General features: G+C 44.6%; 1 protein-coding gene across 1 annotated transcript in view; it reads right to left on the reverse strand.

The window, feature by feature from the left end:
- Positions 1-3,799: 3,799 nt before the first annotated feature.
- Positions 3,800-26,470, reverse strand: part of LOC146171605 (acetylcholinesterase-like) — a 36,024-nt gene continuing 13,353 nt past the window's right edge. Inside the window, exons 4-6 of the mRNA XM_084586461.1 lie at positions 8,214-8,493; positions 6,719-6,955; positions 3,800-3,928 (exon numbers count right to left, since the gene is read on the reverse strand). Of these exons, the coding sequence (XP_084442587.1) occupies positions 3,800-3,928; positions 6,719-6,955; positions 8,214-8,493 (646 nt within the window). The remainder of the gene's footprint in view (positions 3,929-6,718; positions 6,956-8,213; positions 8,494-26,470) is intronic.

A 26,470-nucleotide genomic window follows, 5' to 3' on the forward strand; every position in this document is an offset into this window, starting at 1 on the left:
TGTTTACAGTTTTAGGATGTAATTAGTAATTTGTTTGATTTTTGGCTTTTTTCTTGAATGCCCAATGTAAATATCATGTTTGCGACGGTTTATCAACCAACTATATAACGATTGTTGGTGCCATATCCTGCTGCTGTGTCTTCTTTTTGTATGCTACTGCCACGTAGTGGTCTTTCGGGCCTTAGTCAAGCTTCTTGAGGAACTTTTAGCCCAGGAGACCATTCAGCTTGTTTTCTGGAAAAGAAAATGCATTGATTGACTGATTGAATCAATAAGCGCAAAGTGGGCGATATAGGGAAGTATAACATGGAGAAAAATCGAGCCTGCTGTAAAGAATGTGGGAAGCCTTAAAACAATGAAGAAATTGGGTATAGGCAAAAAACAGGTGTATGCGCAAACGAACAAGGCGGGCAATGCCATAACGAATATGGACAAGATAGTCAAAGCAGCCGAGGAGGTATATACTGATATCTACAGCAGCCAACGAAGTCACGACAATAATGAGATTGGCGGTAGGGAAATGCAGTCAGACGTTCCACCAGTGACGGAGGACGAAGTTAAGAAAGCATTACAAATTATGAGAAGAGGGAAAGCAGCTGGAGGGGATAAGGTAACCATTGATTTGTTGAAGGACGGGGGGATATCGTGCTAGAAAAACTGGGCACCCTGTATACGCAATGTTTGCTGTCATCGACGATACCGGAACCAAGAAAGAAAGCAAACATTGTCTTAATTCATAAGAAAGGGGACGCGAAAACTTGAAAAATTACAGACCAATTAGCTTACTGTCTCTTACGTATAAGATATTTACCAAAGAGATCGCTAATAGAATCAGGGCAACTTTAGACTGCAACGAAGCAAAAGAAGAAGCAAGTTTCCGGAAAGAATACCCTACTATAGATTATATCCATACCATCAACCAGGTGATAGAAAAATTCACGGAAGAAAAACCAGCCCTTATACATCGCATTCACTGATTACGAAAAAGCATTTGACTCAGTAAAAACCTCGGCGGTGACACAGGCATTGAGAAATCAGGGTGCACACGAGCCGTACGGGGAAGTGCTGGAAGATATATATAGAGGGTGCACAGCAACCATAGTTCTGCATAAAGAAAGTAATAAAATTCCTACAAAGAAAGGTGTTAGGCAAGGAGACGCGATCTCCCCTGTACTATTCATAGCTTGCTTAGAAGAAGTATTCAGAGGCTTCGAATGGGAGCAGTTAGGGTTTAGAGTACACGGAGAATGCCTCAGTAATCTGCACTTTGCTGATGACATTGCCTTGCTAAGTAACTCAGGGGATGAATTGCAAAGAGTGATTGATGACCTAGACAGGAAAAGTAAAAAAGTAGGCTTCAAAATCAATATGAAGAAGACTAAGGGAATGTTCACTGGCCTAGGGAAGGAACAGCAGTTTGCGTTAGGTAGCGAAGCACTGGTGCACTAGGCGAAAATATCTAGTTAGGACAGGTAGTAACCGCAGATCCGGACCATGAAAGAAAAATAAAAAGGAGAATAAGGCTGGGATGGAGATCATTTGGCAAGCACTCTCAGATTGATTAGCAGTTTATTGGTATCGCTCACGAGGAAAGTATACAACAGTTGCATCTTACATGTACTTACCTACGGGGCTGAAACTTGGAAGCTCAGAAAGAGGGTTGTACTTAAGTTGAGGACAACGCAGAGGGCTATGGAAAAAAAACATGGTAGGGATAACCTTAAGAGATAGGAAACGTGCAGTGTGGGCCAGAGAAATGACTCAAGTCAATGTCATTCTAATGGAAATCAAGAAGAAATGGTCATGGGCAGGACATGTAGCGCGAAGAAAGGATAACCGATGATCACTTAGGGCAACAAACTGGATTCCAAGGGAAGGAAAGCGTAGAAGGGGCGGCAGAAAATTAGGTGGGCGGATGAGGTTAAGAAGTTTGCAGGGGTCAAGCGGATGCAGCTCGCACAGGACCGTGATAAATGGAGGAATATGGGAGAGACCCTCGCCCTGCAGTTGGTATAGTCAAGCTGAGGATGATGATCAGCCACACTCCAAGACGCCACTGCTCCCGTATGACTGCATACTGAAAACTTGTCAAGAGGGGAATTGCAAAGTTATGTCTCTAGAATGCCATAAAAACGTCCTGCCCTCAGCTTATGACAGCAAGTTTTGCTGAACAATTTTAGAGGCTAGCTGATGCCGGGTTTTCTATGCATGTTCTTGCATATATTGCCGAAATCTTTCTGAGGCAGATCTTTCCCCTCTAGATGTCCCACCTCCTCTTTAAGAAAATAAGCAAAAAGTTGCTATTATTTCATGCATCCACGGCCTGTCCCATCGCTTAAAAAAGGTTGGACGACGAGACAAAGTAAAAAGTGGTTTTTTCAGCTCTTGTAAAGCTGCAGAAACCCTGCAAGCTAACCAGAACCAGTCCAGCGAAAACGGATGGTTGTACTATGAAGCATATAAAAACGTTCGTGGAATGTATGGAATCAATTGTGTAGACCATTTCATTGACATGCGGAAGGAAATATATCGGCAAGATTGGAATGTGCCTGAACCAATGCCTTCGCGAACATCGCCACAATCTAAAAGAAAAAAAGAGGTGGTTTTCTTGCTGTGCACTGCAGAAACTTTGAAGACTGTGTCTATGAGGCATGCAAAGTCATCACTAAGAACACTACTGAACGTACCCGTGAAATAATAGTCATGGACAGCTTAGGTGACTTGTGCATGGCGAAACCGTCAAATGGTTAATGTAAAAAAATAACTGAATTATCTGAGAAACTACTGAAATCGGTTTTCCTATTGCGCCTGCGCCATGCATTGCCACGCCGTGTATATTTACCGCCTGCGTTTCATAATAAACTGTTCGAAGTAAGCACTGTTTGAAGTAAGCGCTTGTTCTTTCCCTGCGCTATTTTTGTTGACATCATTTGTGAGGTAGGGGGAACTACTGAAAGCAATCCCGGTTGCTGTTGCTTCTGGTAATGCCGGTACAATTCGATAATATCAACTTTGACCTGTTGTCAAATGTTATGCTGCTGGGAGAGAGTGAACTAAAACTAAAACCCCTAGCAAGACTGCATTGCTGTACCATCGCAACGTGAGGGGTTGAGTTGGCGGTCTTTGTGCATCTACAGGAATGCCGCTTAGCTCTTTTCAAACAGGGCGACCGCAGTGCCCTGTTCTCATTTTTTCTGATTATTCGCTCGGGATATGACATGACAGCCGGAGAGCACTGAAGCAAGATGCAATGGGATAAAAGATATGAGCGAAATCTCTGTTAAGCATGGATTGGACACGATTTAAGTGGTCGCTCCTTTATAGAGTAGCACCTTTAACGCCCCTTTTAATTCCTCTCTCTCTTTTTGTTTATGTTGGTGTTTGGGAAGGTGCAGCATCTGTCACACTTTTCGATGGGCACCCACATCTAATTAGGCCTCTTCATTCCGCAATATGTTGGACATTTTCTTGTTTAAGTTGGTTTCTGGGGAAGAGTATCAGTCTCCACTAAAGGCCAGACCCAGCGATGCGAAATGGTTGTATCATGCGCGCCGGCTCTCATGTCGCGTCTCGTGGGCGCAGACATCGCTCCTATAGACGGAACCGACAAAATGCTTCTTTTTCCCACATCCACACAACTCCGATATGACCGACAGTTCCCTTTAATTATGTTTTCCTCGGCATATTACTCTCTCCAGTTGGAGGCATCAGACGAACTTAAGGCGTGTTGATTAGAATGACGGTCGAGTAGATTTTGTACTCAACCTTTTTCAATATCAGCGCTCCGCAGGAGGCATGCCTACCCGTTTCGGGCGAACGCGACCCAGCTGCTCATCACCAACTTGCTCAGTTGGGAGTCGGGCCCAGGCACGGGTTCATCGATCGGTACCCCGAAGAGCAAGTCAATGTCGTCTCCGCGTGTGGTCACCTGCAGTGCGTTCAACTGAGTCAAAGCATACACGCTCTTTCTGTGACAGATTAAGATGACGTTGTACAAGAAGTGGTTCACTGGTGTGAGAATGTACTTTTTTTATAGCTTCCGTCTTCAAGAACACTCAACGTAAGCCGAACAGGCATAGCCACTCTAGAACACAGACAGCCCATATTTTCAGAGTACTTAGCGCTTATTGCAGATGCGCTAAATGTCACACTATACTGACACCAAGCCGGTAAGCAGCGGAGAGCCTACTTGATCTGTAAACACTCCCGCTACTTTGATCACAATGTTCTTACGCTCAAAATCACGTTTAGTAATTTCATCTGTGCATAAACGAGGGTCGACGGTTTAAGGGTGAAGCACTGATGATTTTTGCTGAGAATGAACCGTGTCAGTTGGTTGAAGAACTAAAGCGGCCAATTACCTGCAGCAGATTCTGCCGTATGAAACGGTGGCAATGAAAAATTCCTAACTTCCACAAAGCCACTGTGAATCACTTCTGCGCTTCAGCAACTTCGATAGCAGCTAAACGCGTGCGTTCTGGGCCGCTAGGCAAATAATTTCATGTTTCCCTCATGCAGTCGTTGGTGTCAAGTGTTCCTTTCTTTGTTCGTCTCCCTACTATAATGCCCACCAGGGCGACATTTAGATACTGGAGTAAATAAAGAGTGTTTACAAAGGAATGGCTCACGGCGCACGGGTTGCGATCAGATGCGAGCGTGGCCCTGCGACATCACTGCCGCCCTCCCAAAAGGGACATAGAGAAAGGCACATGGAATCCTTCGGCTGCAGGTATGAGAATGCTGCCTGAATATTCTAAAACCAGTCGGCTGTGCACCAATAACATGATTCCAGAGCCAATGCGCAAGCGCGCTTTTTAAGTGAGCGGCTGTGCCACTCGCGGTGAGAGGCAGGGTGCCAGGACCATGATCGCACAGCGGTGGCAGAGAGGAAATATTTTCGGTTCGCAGGCCGCACAAACCATGCGCCGCTGCCACTTAGGTCTAGCCGTTTCTTTTCCTTCCATCGTTTAGCGCTTTAAAACTGCACATTTCCTTCACATAGGTGTTTGAAAGGTTGCTCACTCTCCATTGTTATCCAAATGCTCGTGTTTGAATTCAGCGACACTGATATGCGCGTATTCAAGGCCGCTTTGACATATGTGATATTACTTTGTTGACAGCAAGAATGTTAGCGAACAAATGCCTGGAATGACAGCTGATGCTATGCTTCGGAAGGGGTGATTAAAATGAGTATGAACATACTTAGTACACCAAAGTCACGTAAAATATATATAAGACCCTTGCGTACTGAATGCGTAATACCGCTTCACGTGTGTTGTCAAAATCTGCCAAAAAGCACTAAAAAAAACTGGAAGAACTAACAACCCACGGTATTATCCAACCAATGCGTATAGTTACGGATAGAGAAGCACTGCGCCAGCAATTTGAAATATAGCTCCAACATGCATTTTTCATGTTCCTGCATGCATACTTCTTTGGCCCTAAGAGAAGTTCATTTCAGACAGCGGAGTACCCTTTCTTTTTCTTAACTTGAAAAACAAATATATATGACTGATAGAACATTCTGGCGATGATTATTCGGAAATATGTGGGACCGCTTGAAAAGTTTTTTGTTCGCATTTTTCTGATACTCTTTCCGAATAGGAATATGCCAGGTGTAAAAGAACGTGCGAGCAATGTCCGCACATAAAGTATGGCTATCGTTTACTGACACACAGCATTCACGTACTACTTCTGATATGACCAGGAACTAATCTGATAAAGCGTAGTGCTTCTATTGGCGTTCAACATTTTTTTGATGATCCCTTCAATATTTTTTTTAAATTTCGATACGGTTTCTACAATAGCTATCCGACAGTGAGTCCGTTATTCATTTTCTATCATTATTTATTGATTTATTGCAAATGCTTTGTACTATTAGGACCTTAGTGAAACGTTCGATAAAAGTTCAAATTTCTATAGGATCAATTTCAAAACTGACTGCGTTTTGCTTATTTCAGGTTCTTTCGGTTGTGATTTTTTAGCACCGCAAGCAGTAAGTATATATATTCACAATTTGACTTAAGCGCCTTCTGGAATACATCAAGGCATTTTGTGCAGAGGCGTATATAAGGAAATGGTGCAGGTAGTTTATTTGTGCATGTATGTAAAGTTTTGGTTTGGTTTATGGGTTCTAACATCCCAAAATGACTCAGGCTATGAGAGACGTTGTAGTGGAGGGATCCGGAAAATTAGACCACCAGGGGTCCTTAACATGCACTGACATCACACAGCACCCAGGCGCTTAGCTTCTCGCCTCCCTCGAAAAGCGGCCGCAGCGGCCGGGCTTAGATCCCGCATCATTATGAACAGTAGTCGAGTGCCGTAACCCCTGCGCCACCCCAGCGGGGTGCTGCAAAGCCTGTTTATTCTCACTTGGCCGCATGCGGTTTCACTACTGAAACGGGACAGTATCAGATTCTCGCCCATCAGCGTATTTCGCGCAAATGTTCTTCTCTCATTGCTGAGTAAAGAAGTGTCGCTTCATTCTAGACCGTATTCACGCTCTATAATACGCATTGGCAGTCTTGTTTAGTTACATACTACTTCGCTCGCAACGATGTGGACCTATTTCTATCCCCATCGAATAAATCGTCACTTTCTTCGACACAGGGAATAACTCCAAGTGATATTGACTTCTGTTTTATTGCTCAATCTTTAGGTTGGGCTAAATTGACTCAAGTATTAGGGCACGTGACACGGTTTCCCGCCGTTGTACCTGTATGCGACGTCCAAGGCTCTTGTGTGCAAACTCAAAAGCGTACACGGTAGCGCGGTTCGACTGGGCCAGTGTATCCGTGAATTGCTGCACGGGGCAGGACACCACTAGACTTCCAACCAAGTTCCTCCAGCGGCTCAGTGACGGCTGGGCCCCGCGGTTCATCTCGGCCGCCAGCTCGTCGAGGAATATCTGCGTGCGAGCATAAACCCGCGCCAAGACATCACTAGAAACGGGCTGCGCACCTAGAGATTGCGAGTGAGTGACAGGGACGCGAGATCTTCCCTAGTGAAGTTTGGGAAAGTGGGCGTGATCGAGCCACCAGATCACGTGGAGGATGCAAGAGACCAATGTTACTAAACCCGCTACAATTCCAGCTGATAAAAGCAAAAGATTCAAAAGGTGGCGGTGCTATCTATCTGGAGTGCAACCAGAGCGTCTGCATTATTTCGCAACTCTCTCATTTACTGTAAGTGAGCGATAACGGCTTCGAACAATGCATGAGGTGCTGGCAAATAAATCATCTTGCAGGTGTCGCAGCGCCATTGGTAAGTTCTTTTTAAGAAATTTTTCTCAGCGACTTCAAGGAACTAATTTTACCTTTCTTTGAAGAAAAAATGCAAAGGACGCTTTGCAAGCCTATTTAAGGGTCGCGGTTTGGCTCCCAAAAGACGAGCTGGTGAGAGTTCGCTACAAACACCAATTTTCGTAGCGCCGGAAGAAATACGATTGTCTTCCTGATTATATAGAGACGCTCCTTAAGCAATCACAACCTCTCACATTGGCACAAAGATATTTTAATTTTATTGTTATTACAAGCCGCACAAAAACCTCGTTTTCAAAATCTACCAATAATGGCATCTCTGTGATGAGACATGTACAGTTTTTGTCAAAAATATTGTCACGTAGCATGGTGCAAGTCACAAAGGAAGACAAAGGCGTAGAAACAGAGAAATAACTCTTTATGGGGCTGACGGCACCCATCGATGGCCGCAGTGGTGGTGACTTGCCGCGGATCGGGGTAGCCAGCAAGATTGTTAGGGCTGGAAGGCTGGTGCTACAAGAGAACTACCGCGTCTAGCTCTTTCAGTGTTACTTTAATAATAAGGCAATAAGGTGTAGTGGTGGAATCAGCAATCGATCTTGTGCGCCCCGTTTTCCACCAGTACTCGGTGCAATGTTTCTGGCCTTGAATTTGCGAGTAGCCCAAAGCATCACATTTCTTATTTTATTGCATTCCCACTCTTTGTATAGAAGGAAGGCCCAGCGGGGAGAAATGAGTTTTTCATTATATTTATTTATGGCTATATATTTCCAGCGCTTTCGCTAAATAAGGTCGCGCCGCAATGCGTTTGTCATTAGGCCGGACGGAGTCGTGCGAGTTTCTGACATTGAGCATAGATATTCTGCATGGACCGCTCACAGAAAGACGGCAATCTGGCGTATTCGACGCCGAAGATTAAAATGTCAACATCAGCAGGAGCGGCTGGCTCACCTTTTGCGGCAATGAAATGTTCAGGCTGTACAAGAATTCCCTGACGACTTGTTCAAGGCCAATGGTGAGACTGGTCGTGTTTCCTACGGCCCAGCGCAACACGGTCTGCTCCAGCTGGTACAGCTGGAAGCGGCCCTCTTCAGCGGTATGCCCAATGATCACCTGCCGATCGGCAGCGTATATTTCCGGATCCTGTAGTTGCGGCGGGCCTAGCAGAGGTGGCGCGCCTATGCTTGGCCCGAACCGGGGTCCCAGGACCAGAGACAGCTCCTGCGCGGCTCTGCGGGGACCAGAAAGTATAGGGCGCTGCTCTCGGTGTCAGTGAATGAAAGCGTTTTGCACTCGGATAAACATGGGACAGAGCCTTACATTCCCATGCTCTGACTTTAGAAAAAGGGCTCCACCTTAATAAGGACATATATACTTGCCATAAAACCAAGCGAAAAACAAGGAGCAAACAGCAAAACAAAAACAGTGCAAAAACGTGCCACACCACATAAATCGCAGAAAGCTGACATTGCTTCTGTTTAGCCGCTTATCCCCGCGTTTTGACACAGAATATACGCCGTGAGCCGTAAGAGAAAGCGTAGTGGTGCGCAACTGCTGCCGCGTCACTGAGGATGTAGTGCCGCCGGTTAGCGATGCCGCAAAGCGCTGGGTGGGTAATTATAATTGGGGCCTGTTGTTTCAGTGTTACTAAATGGTACTGCACGTCCACGATATGTCAGTCGCTGCGTCATATTTGTGGCAACCGCCCTCACATTGTGCATTCCCCCACCCGCATCAAAACCTCCATCGTCCACAAGCAGCCATTGTGCGGGTTATTGCTATAGAATCCACTTACCGGCCTCAGCCTTCCCTCCTCTACTAGTAGAGAAATGGTGTGATTTTTCAATGTTTTTGCGCGTTTTTATATTAAGCAAGGTATTTATGTTTATTTAAACGGAAATATTAAAGTTTCAGCTGATGTGTTCCACAAAAAAATGCCACATTTAATAATAATGTAGGTAAGGTCATACGGCTAACATTATGTGCCAATAGCGAATGCAAGGCTCTATCTACATCATATAGCAGCTTTCGAAGTAACGCGAGCGCTACACCTTAAGTGAATGAAAAACTGCGCTTCCGAAGTAAACGCATATTTTCTTTTTCAGCCGGTGGCACAAAAAAAAAATAGAATACGCTAGTGCAATCGATTCTGAAGATAAACGGAAACACAAAGAAATCTGCGGGAACGAGCTGAAAAGTGTGGCTGGCACTTGAGCTAAACAACACAGTTAGAAAAAGTTGATGCAACTCTAAAAGACGACAAAGATAGCGTCGAAATTGTCTCGGGTATTAAGCACACAGTCGATAACAAGAAAGCGGATGTATCGGTTCTTGCTCATTCTGATGACGATCAAAGCTGCGTGAATGCGCTTATGAATAAATCTATATGCTGAAGTAATTTTTAAACTACCACGTGAAAAAAGTTTCCAAACCTCAAGGTCACTCGTCTTTTTTTCAGCGATTTGTCAGCAAACCTGTCAATTGCGCAGCTGCAGGATCGTCTGCTATTCGCGGGGAATTGGCGAGCGCAGAAACGTATCGTTTCCGTTATCTAATTGAGGCTCATTCCTCGTTCGTGTTGTATAAAAGATTGCGTGAATATACGTCAACATAGCTTTCAGGCCGGGAGCTGCAAAAGACCTTTGTGACGCAACACGGCACGATCAGTCTTCGGCGATATAACTGAGCAGTGCCAGGTCTAGGCGAGCCTTTTTTCACGTGGTAGCTTAAAAATTAATTCAGCACATAGAGTTATCATAAGCGTATTCACGCAGCTTTGAACGTGCGGCAGGACATCGTGCCGTGTTGCGTCACAGGGGTCTTTTGCAGCTCCAGGCCTGAAAGCTATGTTGACGGATATTCACGCAATCTTTTATACAAAACGAACGAGGAATGAGCCCCAGTTAGATAACGGCACGATTTCCAGTCGCCCTTTACATGATACCGCAGATCGGCCCTGTAAGTCAAGTGCCTCAATAAATCGCAGGTACGCTGTCCGACACGTAGAAATTACCGAAGGAACACGTGGGCTCGATGGATGCTGTACTGAAGCGTTTCGGAAAAACTTGGACCACCTGGAACTGTTTAACTTGCGTTGATGCTGCATAGCAAATGGGCCTTTTTGAACTTCTCCGCCATCGAAATACGGCCGTCCAAGCCCGGGATCATGGATGTGCTCCATCTAGAACGCGGAAAATCGCGCGGTGCCACAGGACCAAACGGCGAGTGACACGAGCAAAAAGCTTGCCGGTGCCTTCTCACGCGTTTTCGCACTCACACTGAATAACGTTAGGCCTTCGCTGAAATTTATTACCAAGATACAAACGCAATCACCCACTCCGAACGTAATGTACATTGCAACCCGATTCTCAATTCCTCTTAGCAATACGCACTCCGCCTTAAAAGGCAACACAGATCACGGAGTCTTTCGCGACTACCCGCCGAATGGACAATTTCAGCGTCATAATAATTATTGGCATCATGCTCACGATGCACATCTTTTCCAGCATAGCCAGCGATGATATTATAGAAACTACTCGACCGGTGACTGCTCCACCACGCTGAATACCACATTGCACATGTGCTGCACACACACCAACAGTTTTCAGGGTTCAGCTAAACTAATTATCAAAGCCACGTCGTCCGCACCGAAATATATCACGAAAAGACAGTCACCAAACGCCTAAAGTCCCGCGCCTTCGCACGTTTCACTATTTGCTAAGGTAACATCGTCACAGTTCTGCATTTAATGAGAAAGTATAGAGCAGAAGAAAAAAATCAACGCTTGTGCAAATGACTGCACAGCTGCTGAGATATTTGTGGACTAATATTTATTCACAGTTGAAGAAAACTAATTACCGATTAAGGGATATAACTTGAGTTTCAGTATAGTTTCAGAATTCCAGGCACTTGAGCTTACGCAGGAATGCCCATTTTGTCATTGGCACGAGAGGCACGTTCATTTTCAGGTCAGCCTACTCTTTGTTTTAAGGCGAAAGCCTTACTTCGTGCTAAGAGAAGGTGGGAGTAGAAATCGCGAACTTGAATAATGAGAATCGAAATCCTCTGACCACTTCTGCACACCGCGCTTGTGAGAGACAGATCGTAATTCTCTTTGTCGAGCTTAAAGACAGTGGGTATAGTTGATATTAATGATAGCAGCGATGGCAATGACGATGCAGGCAATGAAAACAATCCTACACAGACGTTTTGGCCATTTCTGCTCTTAAGCACACTTAAGGGCAGTCCTGTAATTTCCATAGGTGTACAGCCATATGTATGTAGCCAGCTTGACTAGCAAAGCGAGTTCTGCGAAAGGAAAATGTCAAAGTGCAACATTTCACGATGCATGAAATTCGAAGAGGAAATGTTCATGGGCACAATTTTTCAGGACAAAAGGAAGCGCAAACAATAGTGACGGTATTGAATTGATCTTATGAGCAAATAATTCAAGCTTACGGCCTACCCGCATTTCCTGCCTTAAGTGCGACGGCCACTTTCGACAAGCAGGGGCGTACAAGTCATGTTCGAGTGGCTCTAAACGCGACCGAAGTACCACCGTCTGGTGGGCAATTGCGCTGGCATTCTGCGTACCGCTGCGAATTCGAGAATGTTTGTTCTCAGCTAGCCTTAAATGTAGAGTTCAGATCAGCACTGTGGACTGGCGCATGCGAAAGCGTTCGGCCATAGAGAAAGGTAAGCTCATACGACGGTGGCAGGCTCATTCTGGTGTATTATACGCTGCAAAAAACTTCGTCATGCAAAGGGGGCCGCGGAAACACTGCAAACCTGTAATGCAGTGACAGGGTAAAACTTGGCAAAACAGTGGCAATTCGAGTGCTGTGCCTTTTTTGCCGCAGACGCATAGACACAAATCTGCCACGCTGATTTTCACTGCATGACTGCAAAACGAATAAAAAATTGCTGTGGCTTAGCTAGGCTTATCGTGCTCATACAAGTGAACGCTTTGCTATGCTCGCTTATGACGTGTTGCTATAAGTCAGGTTAGGCTCGTACAGATAACCTATTTCACAAAGCGGAGCCTCCATTAAGCATGGTCAGACAAGGTTTTATTGCTATGGTTTATCTCCGCTAAGGCTGTCTGCGAACATAAAGGAAACTAAGCCGAAACACTAGTTTCAGCACACGACGCCTCCATGGCTGTCCGCGAACGTGAAGGATACCACAGCCGGATCTACACAACACGAAGGTGTGTAGGGAATTCTGACGGGGAAGTCCCAGGAGGCGAGCCAGGAGGGAAGAAGGTAATCAACGGTGGCGGTGGAGGGAAAGTGTAGGCAGGGGACTAGAAGGCTGGGTCGAGAAGCATTGTGATTTGGGCCTGTTGGTAGGACATGATGATTAAGACAAACCGCAAACACACAAGGGCCGCACAAAAGGAAGAGCAGCACAAAAATGTCACTGTCATGCGTTACATGCACCGCTTCTCACACAATCTAAAGAGAATTGCGGCAAGATATGATGTAGACATTTTATTTAGGGCGCCTTGTAAGCTGTCGAGGCTTTGCCGTATGGTAATGTCTAACAAAGAGAAAAAATCTAGGTGCAGGAAAAAACATCAAGAAAATTTGATCCTTACAACGAGGGCATTGTTTGTTGCATCCCTCTTAGCTGTTGTCAGAACTATATCGGCCAAACAGCTCGCTGCCTAAATGACAGGTTGAGAGAGCATGCAAGATCCTTTGACAATGGCTATGGCTTTAACCTCCCAACCGATTGCAAAGAATTCAAATGTCGCCCCATGCTGGGGAACACTTCGGTAATCCCCAGCCATGACAAAAAGCTAGAACGCGAGCTGATTGAAGCCATGAAGATTGCTCGAGATGACCGCTCTGTTAGTTCGCCATCAGTGCTTGTCATACAAAAAGAACAGTGATTCCTGATGTTGTAAAATGTTTCCTCGCATTGTTTTCTCCTCCTCTCCTACTTTCTGGCGACGTTGTAAGAACAAAGTATCAACTCATGAAAGGTTTGCACATGCGTTATGCTCCCGCTGGGACCTGTATCTTCCATAAATCGTTTGTTGCAAGTTAGCGCTCATATCGTCCATTTTTCTGCTCTGTCCTTGGGTGTTTGCGCTTTGTCTTCATGATCAAGACTGAGTAGCATTGTGTCAGGCAATGTTGTATATTTGTGGAGAATGCACCGGTATAAATGAAGTTTCCGAGGTGTGTGAAGAAGCAGAAGCAGGTATGCGAAGTAGAAGAAACGACGCAGCAGCAGCAGAAGAAGTGAGCGCCGCCGGTTCTGCGCTCTGAACGTGCGAACAGGGAGCGTGACGACGGTATACTGTCGAGAAACGCAAACAGGACATTGCAGGCCATGAGCAAGGGGAACTACCAGACGCAGGCTTATACAGCAATCGCCTATATACCGCAACTGGGAGAAGGTGTGCTTCTTGTGCATTGAACGCACCTTGTTAACGTCACGCGCTTTATCGACGCGTGGTTCGTGCCACGTTCGATACGATACAGACGGCTCCTCGCACCGCACCTTGGGTCAAATCTGGCACGCCGATAACTTTGGCACCGGTAGGTCAGTAAAGCTTTCGCTTTAGAGGAACTCACAAGCACAGATTATTAATGTCTTCCTATATTATTCACCAGCCCTTTCCTCGGAAAGAACTGTCACACATGCCAAAAAAAAAAAAAGCTGCTGGCTAGTAGGAATTATCACTGCGAGCTCGATGATGTCTCACGGCTTGGCTGCACTTGACGGCAGTTTTCGTTTTGTTGCCTTATTGTAACCTGCATACCTTAAGTGCAAAGAACAGATACAATCTGAAAATCTGTAAGCAGAGGCTACCGCCAGGTTTTATCTGTTGTTGCATGTAAAGTTGACAGTTGACAGGCGCGCGGTGCGGACACGTGTTCCATCGCTCCTCTGATTGCACGTGGCTACCGAAAACGGACGGACTGGCGACAGCGGAGCTTCCAAAGCGTCAAATAGGTGAGTTCTTTCTTTTATTAACTTTATTTCGTTTTCAGCTAGTTAGATTAGGTGCAGCCTAAAGAATAGATTTTAGCTTTCTGTCCTAGCGGCCTGGTTTTTCGTGCCGGCAGCTAGGTTTTTCTTGGCGTTCATTACTTAGCTATCTTGTTTAGATAAATACTTTTTTTCTAGGCTATTGGCATTCGCAGAATGGATTTTAGCGCGTGTTTGCTAGTCGTTTCTTGTGTCTTCATTTGGCAGTTTGTATATTCTGAGAATTCGTAATAGATATAGTTCACTCGATACATGCTTAAGATGTGCAATCGAAAGAAGGTAAAATGTACTCATTGTGAGGCGCAGGTTAATCTCAAGGAAACTCGGTTTGACTCTGTAGGTGAAGTGGAAGGCAGCGACTTTTTGTGTCGGTGTTGCGTGCTGAGTGCGCGCCTAGATAGATTTGATCAAGAAAGGGGCAGTTTAGTGCCTCGTGTGGATGATTTAGAAAATGCAGTACGTTTGGTACGGGCAGAAAATCAGAAACTGCTTGGACAGCTTCCTCAAATGAAAAAAGAAATAGCCGATTTTATCCTTGGAACCAACGAGGACGAACATTCCAGTGCGGGCCACAAGGCTGGGACCAGCACTGGCATGGAAGGCGTAAGTAAAGTAGGTCAGGCGGATTTTGCCCTTGGGAACAATGAGGACGAACATTCCAGTGCGGGCAACGAGGCTGGAGCTAGCACTGGCATAGAAGGCAAAAGCAGAGTAGGTCAGGCGGATCCGAACCGACAGAGTTATCATTAAAAGCAGCTGCTAAGAAGCCAGAAAAAAAGGAAGTAAGCAAGAATAAAAATCCCAGAGAGAAGGACACAGATAACCGAAAGCAGGAGCCAACAGTTGTGAGAGAGAGAGAGAAGGCCCAAGTGCTTATCGCCGGAGATTCTAACATGGAGCAGGTGCAAGCGAGATATCTTGGAACGTGTAAAGGGTGATAAGCGAGTGTTAGTTGGAACCTTCCCAGGGAGCACAATGAGGGCAGTGCTGAAAGAGAGTAAAAATAGGCTGTTGAAAAATTCCGCAGAGCGCAGTATGGTGATAGTAGTCGCGGGGCTAAACAATGTCCTAAATGATGACGCTGCAGGAGTGGTGGAAAGTTTAGCTAAGGGAGTTGAGGATATCAGAGAGATAGCACAGCAAGCGCAGATAGTTGTATGCACAGTACCAGATGTGCTAGGATTGAACGGAAAGCTGGAAAAGGACGTGGTGGCCGTTAATCAAGACATAAGAAAGTTAAGCCTGGAGAAGCGTTTCGAAGTCGTTGAGGTAAACAGGAGGGTGCATAAAGCAGCTTTTGGTAGGGCTTTTCAGCGAAATGGCATTCATTTTAACAGAAGGGTTGAACCTGAGATTGGCTGGCGCCTGGCAGGCAGGGCTGTAGCTTTTCTAGGGGGTCCACGAGGACTTCGTGCACAGTGAAGCAGAAGAACGTGTAATAACGAAGGCTGAGCCCAAAAAAATGGCAAGGAGGAGGTCGACAAAGAAAAGTACAAAAAATAAATTTAGCACTAGAATCAGCTACATAAACATGCAAGGAGTTAGAAAAAGAGCGAAATGGCTTGAGATAGAACAGCAGTTGAAGGATGACAAAATAGGTGTGTACGCTCTATGCGAGACTCACCTCAGGGATCTAGAATATCCGCTGTTTATAGAAGGCTACGTCTGGGAAGGGTGCAACAGACCTTGAACGAAAAAAAAAAGGGTGGATGAATAGGTATGTTGATACACCAAGGAACAATTTGGCAAAGCATTGAATCATCTTGTAAAGAACATATCTGAGTATCAGGAACAATTGCCGACTTAAGGACATGGCTAGGGGTAGTTTATTTAGGAACAGGACACCAATGCAGGCAAGAAAACACGGATCTTGTTGAATGTCTCAGTCACGATATAAGCCAGCTTGGAAACGGGGCCAATATTATTCTGCTGGGGGACATGAACGACCACATCGACGATCTGGATGGATACACGGATTGTAACGGGAAGCTAATGCTAGATTTCTGTGAGCGATACGATCTAATTATAGTAAATAGAGAAACAAAATGTGAAGGCCAAATCACGTGGGAATTCCGCAACAGGCAGACGACCATTGACTATTGTCTAATGTCGCAGGAAATTTATAGCAAGGTCACAAAAATGAAAATAGACGAAGAAGGGTGTGTAGTCTGGGAAGTGATCATAAACATATTAGTCTGCAGATGGGGCCCTTGATGAAAAGAGAAATGGAACTTAGACAAAACGTAAAGGCAAAACTAAACGACGATCAAATAGCGCAGATAGCAGCAGACATAGAGGAAGCGATAGAGAAAAGCCCCATGGAAGACTGGGATTAGGAACAGGTAGAACTACTCATAATGAGGAAAATTCAGGAGGTTAAAGTAGCAAACCGCTGGAATGGAAAGAGGAAGCCACGGAGCTGGTGGAATAAGGAAATCAGGGAAGCTATTGAACAACGACGGGCTGCTTCAAGGGAACACCGAGTGGCAAAGAAAGCACAAGTATCTCAGGAGGAAATCGACCAAAAATGGGAATCATATCGACAAAAGAAACTTGAGGTACAGCTCCTCGTCCAAAGTAAAATAAAGCAGTCCACCGATCGCTGGATGGCTGACATACACGATGCCTCTAGAGGCGGAGCCAGAAAATTCTGGAACCATATAAGCTGGCTAGGGAAGAAGAATCAAAGAAAGCAGGATCGGATTCAAGATAACGAGGGAAATCGTTTAAAGGGAGGCAACGCAGTGAACTACATTACATCAGTTATAGCCGAGTCATTTAAGAGCGACGATAGGGTAATCTCCGCCAATCAGGAAGCAACACAAGGTAGAAGAATACAAAGCAGCTTAGAACTGACCAATCTAAACTGGAAAAAGGCAGAAAAAGATATTCCTAAAAACACATCTACAGGAATAGATGGCATTCCGATCAAGCTCAATTATGAACTTGGTCCAAAAAGTAAGGAAAGGTTGTTAAAAGCTCTGGAAACAGTCATAACGGATAAGAGAATTCCGGACAGCTGGCGGCAGAGTAAAATTAATTTGATTTTTAAAGGGAAAGGAGACAGGATGCACATAAAATCCTACAGGAAGATTACTATAACATGTGTTACGTACAGGTTAGCCACGCAGGCGGTGAAATTAAAGGTGTAAGCATGGGTAGAAAGTAACAAGATACTCGGAGAACTTCAGAACAGCTTTAGAAATGGTAGGCGCTTAGATGACAGCCTGTTCGTGCTTACCCAATGCATCGAAATATCTAGAGTGAAAATTGACCTTTGTATTTGGCCTTCCTGGACATAAACGGGGCGTACGACAACGTAAACAGGGAACTCTTTGGAACATATTAAAAGAAGGTATCGATTATGAGATAATAGAGTTCCTACAGGAAATATACCGGGATAAGAAAGTAGAAATTACATGGGAAGGGATAAGAAGTACGGAAGATGTCAAAGTATGCAAAGGATTAGGACAAAGCTGTCCTCTATCACCGCTGCTGTTCATGCTTTATAAGATAAACCTGGAACGGAAGATACAAGACAGTAACCTAGGTTTTAACCCGTCATATAGATTATGTGGAAAGGCGGCAGAGCAGCGCCTCCTCAGTGTGATGTATGCAGACGATATTGTGCTGCTAGCTGAGAGTCTGGAAGAATTGCAAACTCGCGGAGACGAAGTTTTGCGGAGACGAAGAGGACGCTCAAGGCTTCAGTTTTAGCGCAGTCAAGTCGGGTCTGATGATTTTGAACGGTTGAACTGATCAGGGTCTTAAAATACAAGGCCATGAAATACCCAGATTAGCAGAATATAAATATCTGTGGGTATGGGTAAACGAAGGATTGACATACATTGGAAAGAATGAGCAATCACTTAAGGCCAAAGGGCGAAGGAATGCCGGGCAAATGAAGCATAGGGCATTGTGGGGATACAACATGTATGAGGTTTTGAGGGGTATTTGGAAAGGAATTATGGTGCCCGGACTTACTTTCGGAAATGCGGTTTTGTGTCTAAAATTAGATGTACAGTCGACATTAGAAATAAATCAGAGAGCCGTTGGATTATTAGCACTAGGTGGTCACTGCAAACCTCAAATGAGGCAGTACAGGAAGATATGGTTTGGGCATCTTTCGATGTACGAGAAGCTCAGAGTAAAATATGATATGAGGAACGCCTGAGGAAATTGGACAGTAACAGATGGGCAGCAAAAGTATTTAAATACCTGTACTTAAAAAGCGTTGACTCAAGAAGGAGGTAAAGAACTAGGAAACTAACTAGTAAGTATGCTAGTAACAAGGACGGAGAAATAAAGAGCATTAGGCAACAGGTGAAAAACACAGAAGGTAAAAATTGGATAAATTCGATGGAAAAGAAACAGTGTGGAATTATACCGAAAGTGGAGAATGCAGATCATGAAGGAAGATTTCTTTGATCACTCAAGAGGCAGTGCCCTACTTTTTGAAGCTAGATCAGGGTGCCTTAGAACACGCAGCTACAAAAAGAAATTTAACAATGAAGATGACGCATGGGCTGTATGTGGTAACTCCATTGAAACAATTGACCATATTATCATCATCATCATCAGCCTGATTATACCCACTGCAGGGCGAAGGCCTATCCCATATTTCTCCACTTAACCCGGCTCTGTGCTAGCTGCATCCACTTGACCCCTGCGAACTTCTTAATCTCATCCGCCCACCTAACTTTCTGCCGCCCCCTGCTACGCTGTCCTTCCCTTGGAATCCAGTTTGTTACCCTCAGCGACCATCGGTTATCCTTTCTTCGCACTACATGTCCTGCCCATGTCCATTTCTTCTTCTTAATTTCTACTAGAATGTCGGTAACTTGAGTTATTTCTCTGACCCACTCTGCACGCTTTCTATCTCTTAATGTTACCCCTACCATTTTTCGTTCCATAGCCCTCTGGGTTGTCCTCAACTTAAGTAGAACTCTCTTGGTTAGCCTCCATGTTTCAGCCATATTATACTCGAATGTAATAGTATCCATCCGGAAGTTGATGCAGGCGCACTCACTGTTGCTGAAGCTCTGTGGTTTAGAGGTACCAGTGGCCGGGTGAATATACCGGCGGTGGAAACTAGCCAAAAACGACTGGAAGATTGGTGGCTTAAAGCAAAGAAGACATAATGTTAGTAACGTAGAAACAAAAATTTAATAAATAGAATGATGGTTTAGTTAATCAATCTAAATCAATAATTAAAATATAGGGAGAAAAATGAGCATGATAGCTACTGCTACCACCCCGTTTTAAAGGAGACGCTCCTATACTCCATCCATCCCATCCAGTGAGACCCTCAAGAAAGCTGTTCGCAGGACACAGACACGGGCTTCTGTGTCGGTGTCTGCAGCTTATCCTGTTTGGCCCTACAGAGAAATTTGTTTCCTGGGGCCGGTGTTGGGTTTTTTGCGTATGTGGCCAATAAAATGCCCTCAAAGAATGCTAAATCTATTCACGGCAGCTACGATTTTCCAAGAGAAAGTTCCTATAGGAATGTTTGCCCGAACGGCAAGTGTTTGTCTCAGAGTCTCAGAGTTCAGCCCTTAACAGTACGTTGTGAGCCGCAGTGTGAAGCACTCGTGTCGCCATGAAAAGACAGCAGACTTTGCATGGCTAAGAAATGTCGCGCCGCTTCATGAAACTTTACAGCTTGCCGATTATCTTCAATGATCCACTGCTGAGTTATAAGCATATCCTTGAAGACTTTTGAAAAAGCGCGCTTTGACGTGACGTGGTTTTGGCGTGGTTTCACAAACTTGATCTGTGTGACGGCAAATTACGACATAATATAGGATTTGTACGTGAAACGGTTAGAATTACTTTCGTCACGGTAATCAACTGAGGATGGCAGAAGTAGCGTGTTCCGCAAAGATAAGCCTTCTGGACGCTTTGGTCAACGCTGTGGGCAGTTGTTGCCCTTAAAATAGTCTGAGGGCTCCTGCTGTTGGGTGACTTTGGAGCAGCGTTAATAAACCAGAATAGGAATTGACTCTCAGTCAAGCTCTATTCCTACCACTGACTGTGCGGACCTCTTTCAGTCTTTTTCACGTACCTTGACTAATATCATTGAATTTAGAGACAATTTATGTAACTTGCCCTTTCCAATGTGTGTATCTGGTTCATTTATAACTGAAATATTGAACATTATTGGCAACTTCAAAATATCCTGCTTTTGCGAGCTTGACAACATGAGGGCAAGTCTTAAATAACCCTGACAGGTAATAATAATATTAATTGATTAACAGGAAAGGAAACGCGTAAATTCTGTCACTTTGGTTTTCACGCCTTCGCAACATGGTTTGAGGGAGCTATTTACTTCTGGGACACATATATTAACCTCAACTGATGAAATTTACTTTATTCTTGATCAACAGTCATATGCCGACGTCATATTCACAGATTTTGGTCAAGTATCAGCAAAGTGTCCAGTGCTTTATATCTCTAGCACGCCTTTCTGCCGACGCGGATGTTTTAACAGGGTTTCATATTTTTATCGTTCGCAGTTCATCTATTCTAACGGCTTCACATCTTCATTGTGTGTCACCATCAGGGCCCCACAGGGCTCGGTGCTCAATCCTTTACCATTCGCTGTTTACATTATTGACCTGGCTAACCACATAAAATTCTCATTAAAGATTTCTGCGACGATTCTATGCAACAGCGCGAAATTAAAAACAATAATAATGTCGTCTTTCTGAAAACAGGTATCAACTGCATTACTCACTCGTGCGCTAAATGGGAAATGGTTTCGAACACATGCAAACCTAATTAAACACATTTTTCACATAGTGGCCTCTTTTTTATTATTTATTTCAGCCGAACAAATACAGCATCTGCTGCAATGGCAGAGGCTAAAGCCTGTGGCGCCTGACTTAGGCCTCTGTCCCTCTGCAGTCGACTAAATGCAGTCATATTACCGCATAAAAAGAAAATGATACAGATAGGTGTATAAAAAAAAAGCTAACAGCCTCACAACATGGCATGACACTATACCACACCATAGCAAATATGTTCAAAAACAATGAAATGATAGTTATTAGAGATTTTCTTGAATACAACTATAAAAGTTATAGACACTTATAACAAAAATTAAGAAACACAGGAACTCGATTCAAGGCAAAACATGGGGTCGATATACAGTGCTAGGATATGTTCTGCAGAGATATGACCAAGGTGATATTTAATCCCCGTACAGAACGTTCGATGCCATTAAGGCATATTTATTGGGCTTTTTGAACCTACCTATACTAGTTTCGAAATGTATTGCATCGTTGCATTTAAAAAAATAACATCCTTTATTATGTGAATGTTTGTTTTCAATAGTTCGTACTTGTTTTTAGCGTGCGCCTTTTATTATGTCGGAATGGATAACCAGAATTTTCTTCTCTGTCGCAGATGTACGCGTTCAGTGGTTCATGGACTGCAGCAGTTTGTAGTAGTAAAGCTAGTCGGCCCGCAATATTTTATAAATTAGGAACAAAGGAGAACTTCGTAAAAGCTGCCAAGGCTCTTAATAATTATCATAGCAACACAATAATTTCTTCTGTAGTATTACAATCATATTGCAATTAGTATATGTTGCGGTTCCGCACACTATGATCCCATAGAATAGTTTTGAATAAGACATTGTATTACACAAAAGTTGCTTAATTCATAGGGGGGCTGTATGGGTTACTTTGTATAAACAACCAACGGTTCGTGCCGGTTCATTTATTAAATGGTTCACATGTGGCGTCCATAGCAATTCTTCTCGAAACCACACGTATAGAAATGTTTGTTGTTTAACCGAGGAAAGGCCTGCAGTCATCAGCTTCAAAGAACATCAATAATGCTTTAATAGAACTGGCCACCTCCTACAAATACTTTCGTGCACATCTGACATCAAACTTATCTTGGAATGAAACATCCGCTACATTACTGTAAACGCTACCCGCAGCTTCGCCTACCTAAAATGGGATTTTTATATGCACCCACTTCACTCAAACTTCTTTATAGGTCACTGGATTCACTCCATTTTGAGTACGCTCTGTCGCTATGGGCCCTAAAGGCGAAATTACTCGTATAGTCATTGAAATCATCCAAAGCCATTCTGGTGGCTTCAATCTTCACAACTATGACTGTATGTCGCGTAACAGCAATAAAAAACGAAACATCATCAACCATGCTTTCACTGCACCGAGAAATGTTATACCTCTGCCCTTGCTTTAAGATGTACAACATCAGCCCTGATTTGTAAAACGCATTGTTTATTCCGCCCCCTGTGTTTCATCATGCACCAATCATTCATGCAATGTTGGAGTCCCATTTTGCCACACTGCTACTCGCCTATAATTTCTCATTCCAGCTATATCTTCCGAGCGAAATTATTTATCCCCAGATCCAGCACTCACCAATAATTTCGAGTTGTTGTTGAGGGCCTACTTTTTGTGCCTGTCAATAGCGCTTTATAGGTATTTTTGCTAACGAGTGCTCGTTTTTGTTGTATAGGTTGTTGTACATTCGAGCACGAATCTGCAAACAGAACGAGAAGGAAGACGAGGTTTTGGAAGAGCGCACAGTAGAGGTAGAGCGCCATGTTGGCATATCCATATCCGGGGATTAAACGCATTCAGCGGCGTCCTGGTGTCTGCCCTGCTTCTTCTCTAACGTTGGTACCGAAACCTGGCAGGGTAATGTGAGCTCCTCCATCGAACCTTCCTGAAAATTACAAGAAGTCCAGCGCACCTCCAGGAAAATACCAGGAGCTCCACCAGTTAACCCCACCGGAGAGACACGGAGATGGCTTCATCGAGACCCCATGGACCGCTTCAATAGGAAGCACGACATTCAACGAGCTTTTCAGACCAGACTGTTTTATGAGGCAGGCGAACTTTCGAATTCAGAAGAAGGAGATATTCTTGTGGTAAAGCTAATTCGCGCGAGGCGGGAAGCATGCAACGATGGCCTACGCGCACTAAACGAGAAGATGCAGGCTTTTAAAGGCGACGTTTGTGCAGAAGACACGGCAGCTGCACTAGAGTGTGAGAAAGCTGCCGGGTAGACAATGCCTTCTCTCTGTCACCACATCGAGACCCTTGATTCGCCTACTCATGCTGCCGACAGCCATTGTTCTACGAAGACAGCAGCGCTACCGGTGTTTTTGGCGAATCACCTTTTCGACTTAACCATTGATTCTATTACCGAGTTCAAAGAAAAGCAAGTTTAAAATTCCACAGTGGTCACGTCGATGCCTGGCTTCCATTTTCTCGAGTCAGCTCCAAAGGCACTATCGGAGGAATCTGACTACACCGAGACATCGTTCAGAATCAGGGATAAGACTAATGATTTTAAGTGGGGTCAGAGCGGTATCGGCCGTCACCGAGGAACGGCTGCCGTACTGCACAATACACATTTCGTAGAAGCGAATTGCAATAAAGAACCAATCCAGGCAGAGGTCTCCCAGAGTAAAGAAAACACCGAGTCAATTTATGAGGTGGAGCGAGGATGACCTCACTCGTGGCACGCCGAAATCAGCATAGGATGACGAAAGTGCATTCAGTGGCTGTAAACAAGACAGGAAAGGCAGCAAACAGAAGAGGTAATCAGCATCCCTCGAAGAGCTCTCGGAGGCAACTTCTGGGACGAATATGTGAGAGGAAGACGCCGCAGTAGTAGTTCGAGCAGCAACGGCTAAAGAGGCAAAGCTGCAAAACTAATATCTTGTTTCTGGTACGTGTTAATAAACAAATGCAAGTGCATCCTGTAACACAACGAGCAGTTACACAGCTCCCACAGCCTCTCAGAGAAGACAACAAATCACCGAACATCCTGGAAAAGTGGCAGAAACTGTTTCACTGACACAGAAGGAAAGAAAGGCCAGTGCGAAGAAAAAAAACACGATGGAAACCCACAGTGTTGTGTTCTGTCAAAGCGTGTGAATTGTGTCGGAGCATTGACATCAAGACATTGCGTTTAAAACTTCAAGCTGCAGCTATGAAATTCCAGCACCGAGCTCACAAGGTTGAGCAGATGAACAAGATCAATGCCGATTATGTTGACAGTGAAGTGGAAAAGTCATAAGACCTTCATTACGGGTATGAGGCCTCTAACCAGCACATGGCGTCCAAGTCCTGCGCCCTGTCCATGTTGTTCAGCTGTTCCGCCCTACACGACGGGCACCAAGATGACTGAGAGCGAGCAGGAGCTTTACGAATCAAGCTTCAAGCAAGACATTCAGCACGAACTGCATGAAACCATCAGTGCTCCGGGCATCGAGACTGTCACTTTTAGAGAACGCGGGACAGCTAGTGAGACCCTTTTCTTTCAAAGTCGCACGTCCCCTAGGAACCAGCAGATACAAGAAGTGTCAGTGCGGTGGTATCCGTCCAATGGGACTGGAACCTCTGCATATCGTGCAGCATTGACGAGGTCCCATGGCTACGATAACGCTCAAGCAGATCAGCGATGAATATGAGATCTCGAACAGTTGAAACAGCAAGGGGACCACAACGCGAAACTGAACGAGATGCTGGACGAGCACTATGGACTTTCAATCTACAGCTCTTACGACAGCATCTTGGGCCCATCCATCAGTCGCAGGACTTCATCATAAGGGGTACCCCATGGTTAGGGAAAAGTACCCAGGTGTCACAATGCATATTGGGCTTGTTAAACCTGGAAAGCGCATAAAAAACACACGGACAACAGCAAGAGACAGACACACGAGCGCATGAAATTAAAATCATTTGGAAGTAAGCGCTCGTGTATCTGTCTCTTGCTGTTGTCCGTGTGTTTTTTATGCGCTTTCCAGGTTTAACATGTCTAACCAACTCGCCCAAACGCTGCCATTATTGAGCATATTGGGCGCTTACATGAACAGAGGCATTGATGTATTGTGGTCACTCAGTCCGACGAATCAGCGCAGCCTGTTGTTGGCCGTATAGCAGAAGAATACTCGGATGAACTTGAACTCAGAGTGTAGGCTACAGTGTACGATTCGAGTCTGTGCTGCCGCCCCTCCTTGTTCTGCACTGTTGGTGTCCCTGTTCCGGAAGTTGGTAACTGGTCTTCGCAGAGTATATCTCATGTCGGTCATTCACGAGATTCACGAGCGAGATTTAGCAACGACTTCAACATGGTGGTCATCAAAGGCCATTTATGTGGCACCGTTCAAGCTTCGAGCTACCTCTCACCTCAGGGCGCGGAGCATGTTGTAGATTCGAGCACGAATCTGCAAACAGAACCAGAAGGAAGGAAGACAATGTTTTGGAAGAGGGGGCGCGCGGTAGAGGCAGAGCGCCATGTTGGCATATCGAGAGCCGAGGATTAAACACATTCAGAGGCGTCCTGGTGTCTACCCTGCTTCTTCTATAGAGGTCTCCTTGCTTTTTTTAATGCGAAAAAATTACTTCGCTGTGTTCACAGATTTTTGTCCGCAGACCGCGTCCGCAGACCGCGTGCGCAGACCGCGTGCGCAGACCGCGTGCGCAGACCGCGTGCGCAGGACGCGTCAGCAAAATCGTGTCCGCAGCAGTTGTGACTAATTGAGGAGTGATAGAGATTATTGAGTTTTGTCAATCGATGGAGGGTGATGTAATGTCATTACCGAAAAATTATTAGGCCAATAATTTAATTACGTAAATAATTACACGCAAAAAATGTAGTTGTCCGCAGCAGTTGTAACTAAGAATTGGTACAGGTTAATATGTGGTGTCATTAGATAGTGATGTATGTGGTGTCCTAAAAATAATTAGGCCTATAAGTTAATTAGATAATTAATTGGAGGCAAACACGCAAAATCCTGTCCGCAACAGTTGTGATTAATTGAGAAGTGGTAGAGGTTAATGAGTGGTGTCAATGATAAAGGGTGACGTAATGTTGTTTCCAAAAAATAATTAGATCAATAAGTTAATTAGGTAATTATTAGAGGCACAAATGTAAAAGTAATGGCGAAAAAGATTTCATTAGCCAGTGATTTGGCACCACATTTAAATGTATCAAATACTAAAATAGGTAATTAAATCAGTCAATTAAAGTGATGTCAAGGATAGGACGTCAAGCAACCTGAAATCGAGCCAAAAAGGGCATGGGAAAGGATAGCAGCGCAATTTTAAAGTACCAAAGACTAAAGTAGTTAATTAAGCCAGCCATTTAGGGTACTCTCAGGGATGTGATGTCACGCAACCGGATGTAGAGCAGAAAAAGGGCATAAG

The sequence above is a fragment of the Amblyomma maculatum genome, unplaced genomic scaffold, assembly GCF_055883805.1.
Source record: "Amblyomma maculatum isolate TAMU_Amacu unplaced genomic scaffold, ASM5588380v1 scaffold_19, whole genome shotgun sequence".
Taxonomy (NCBI): Eukaryota; Metazoa; Arthropoda; class Arachnida; order Ixodida; family Ixodidae; genus Amblyomma; species Amblyomma maculatum.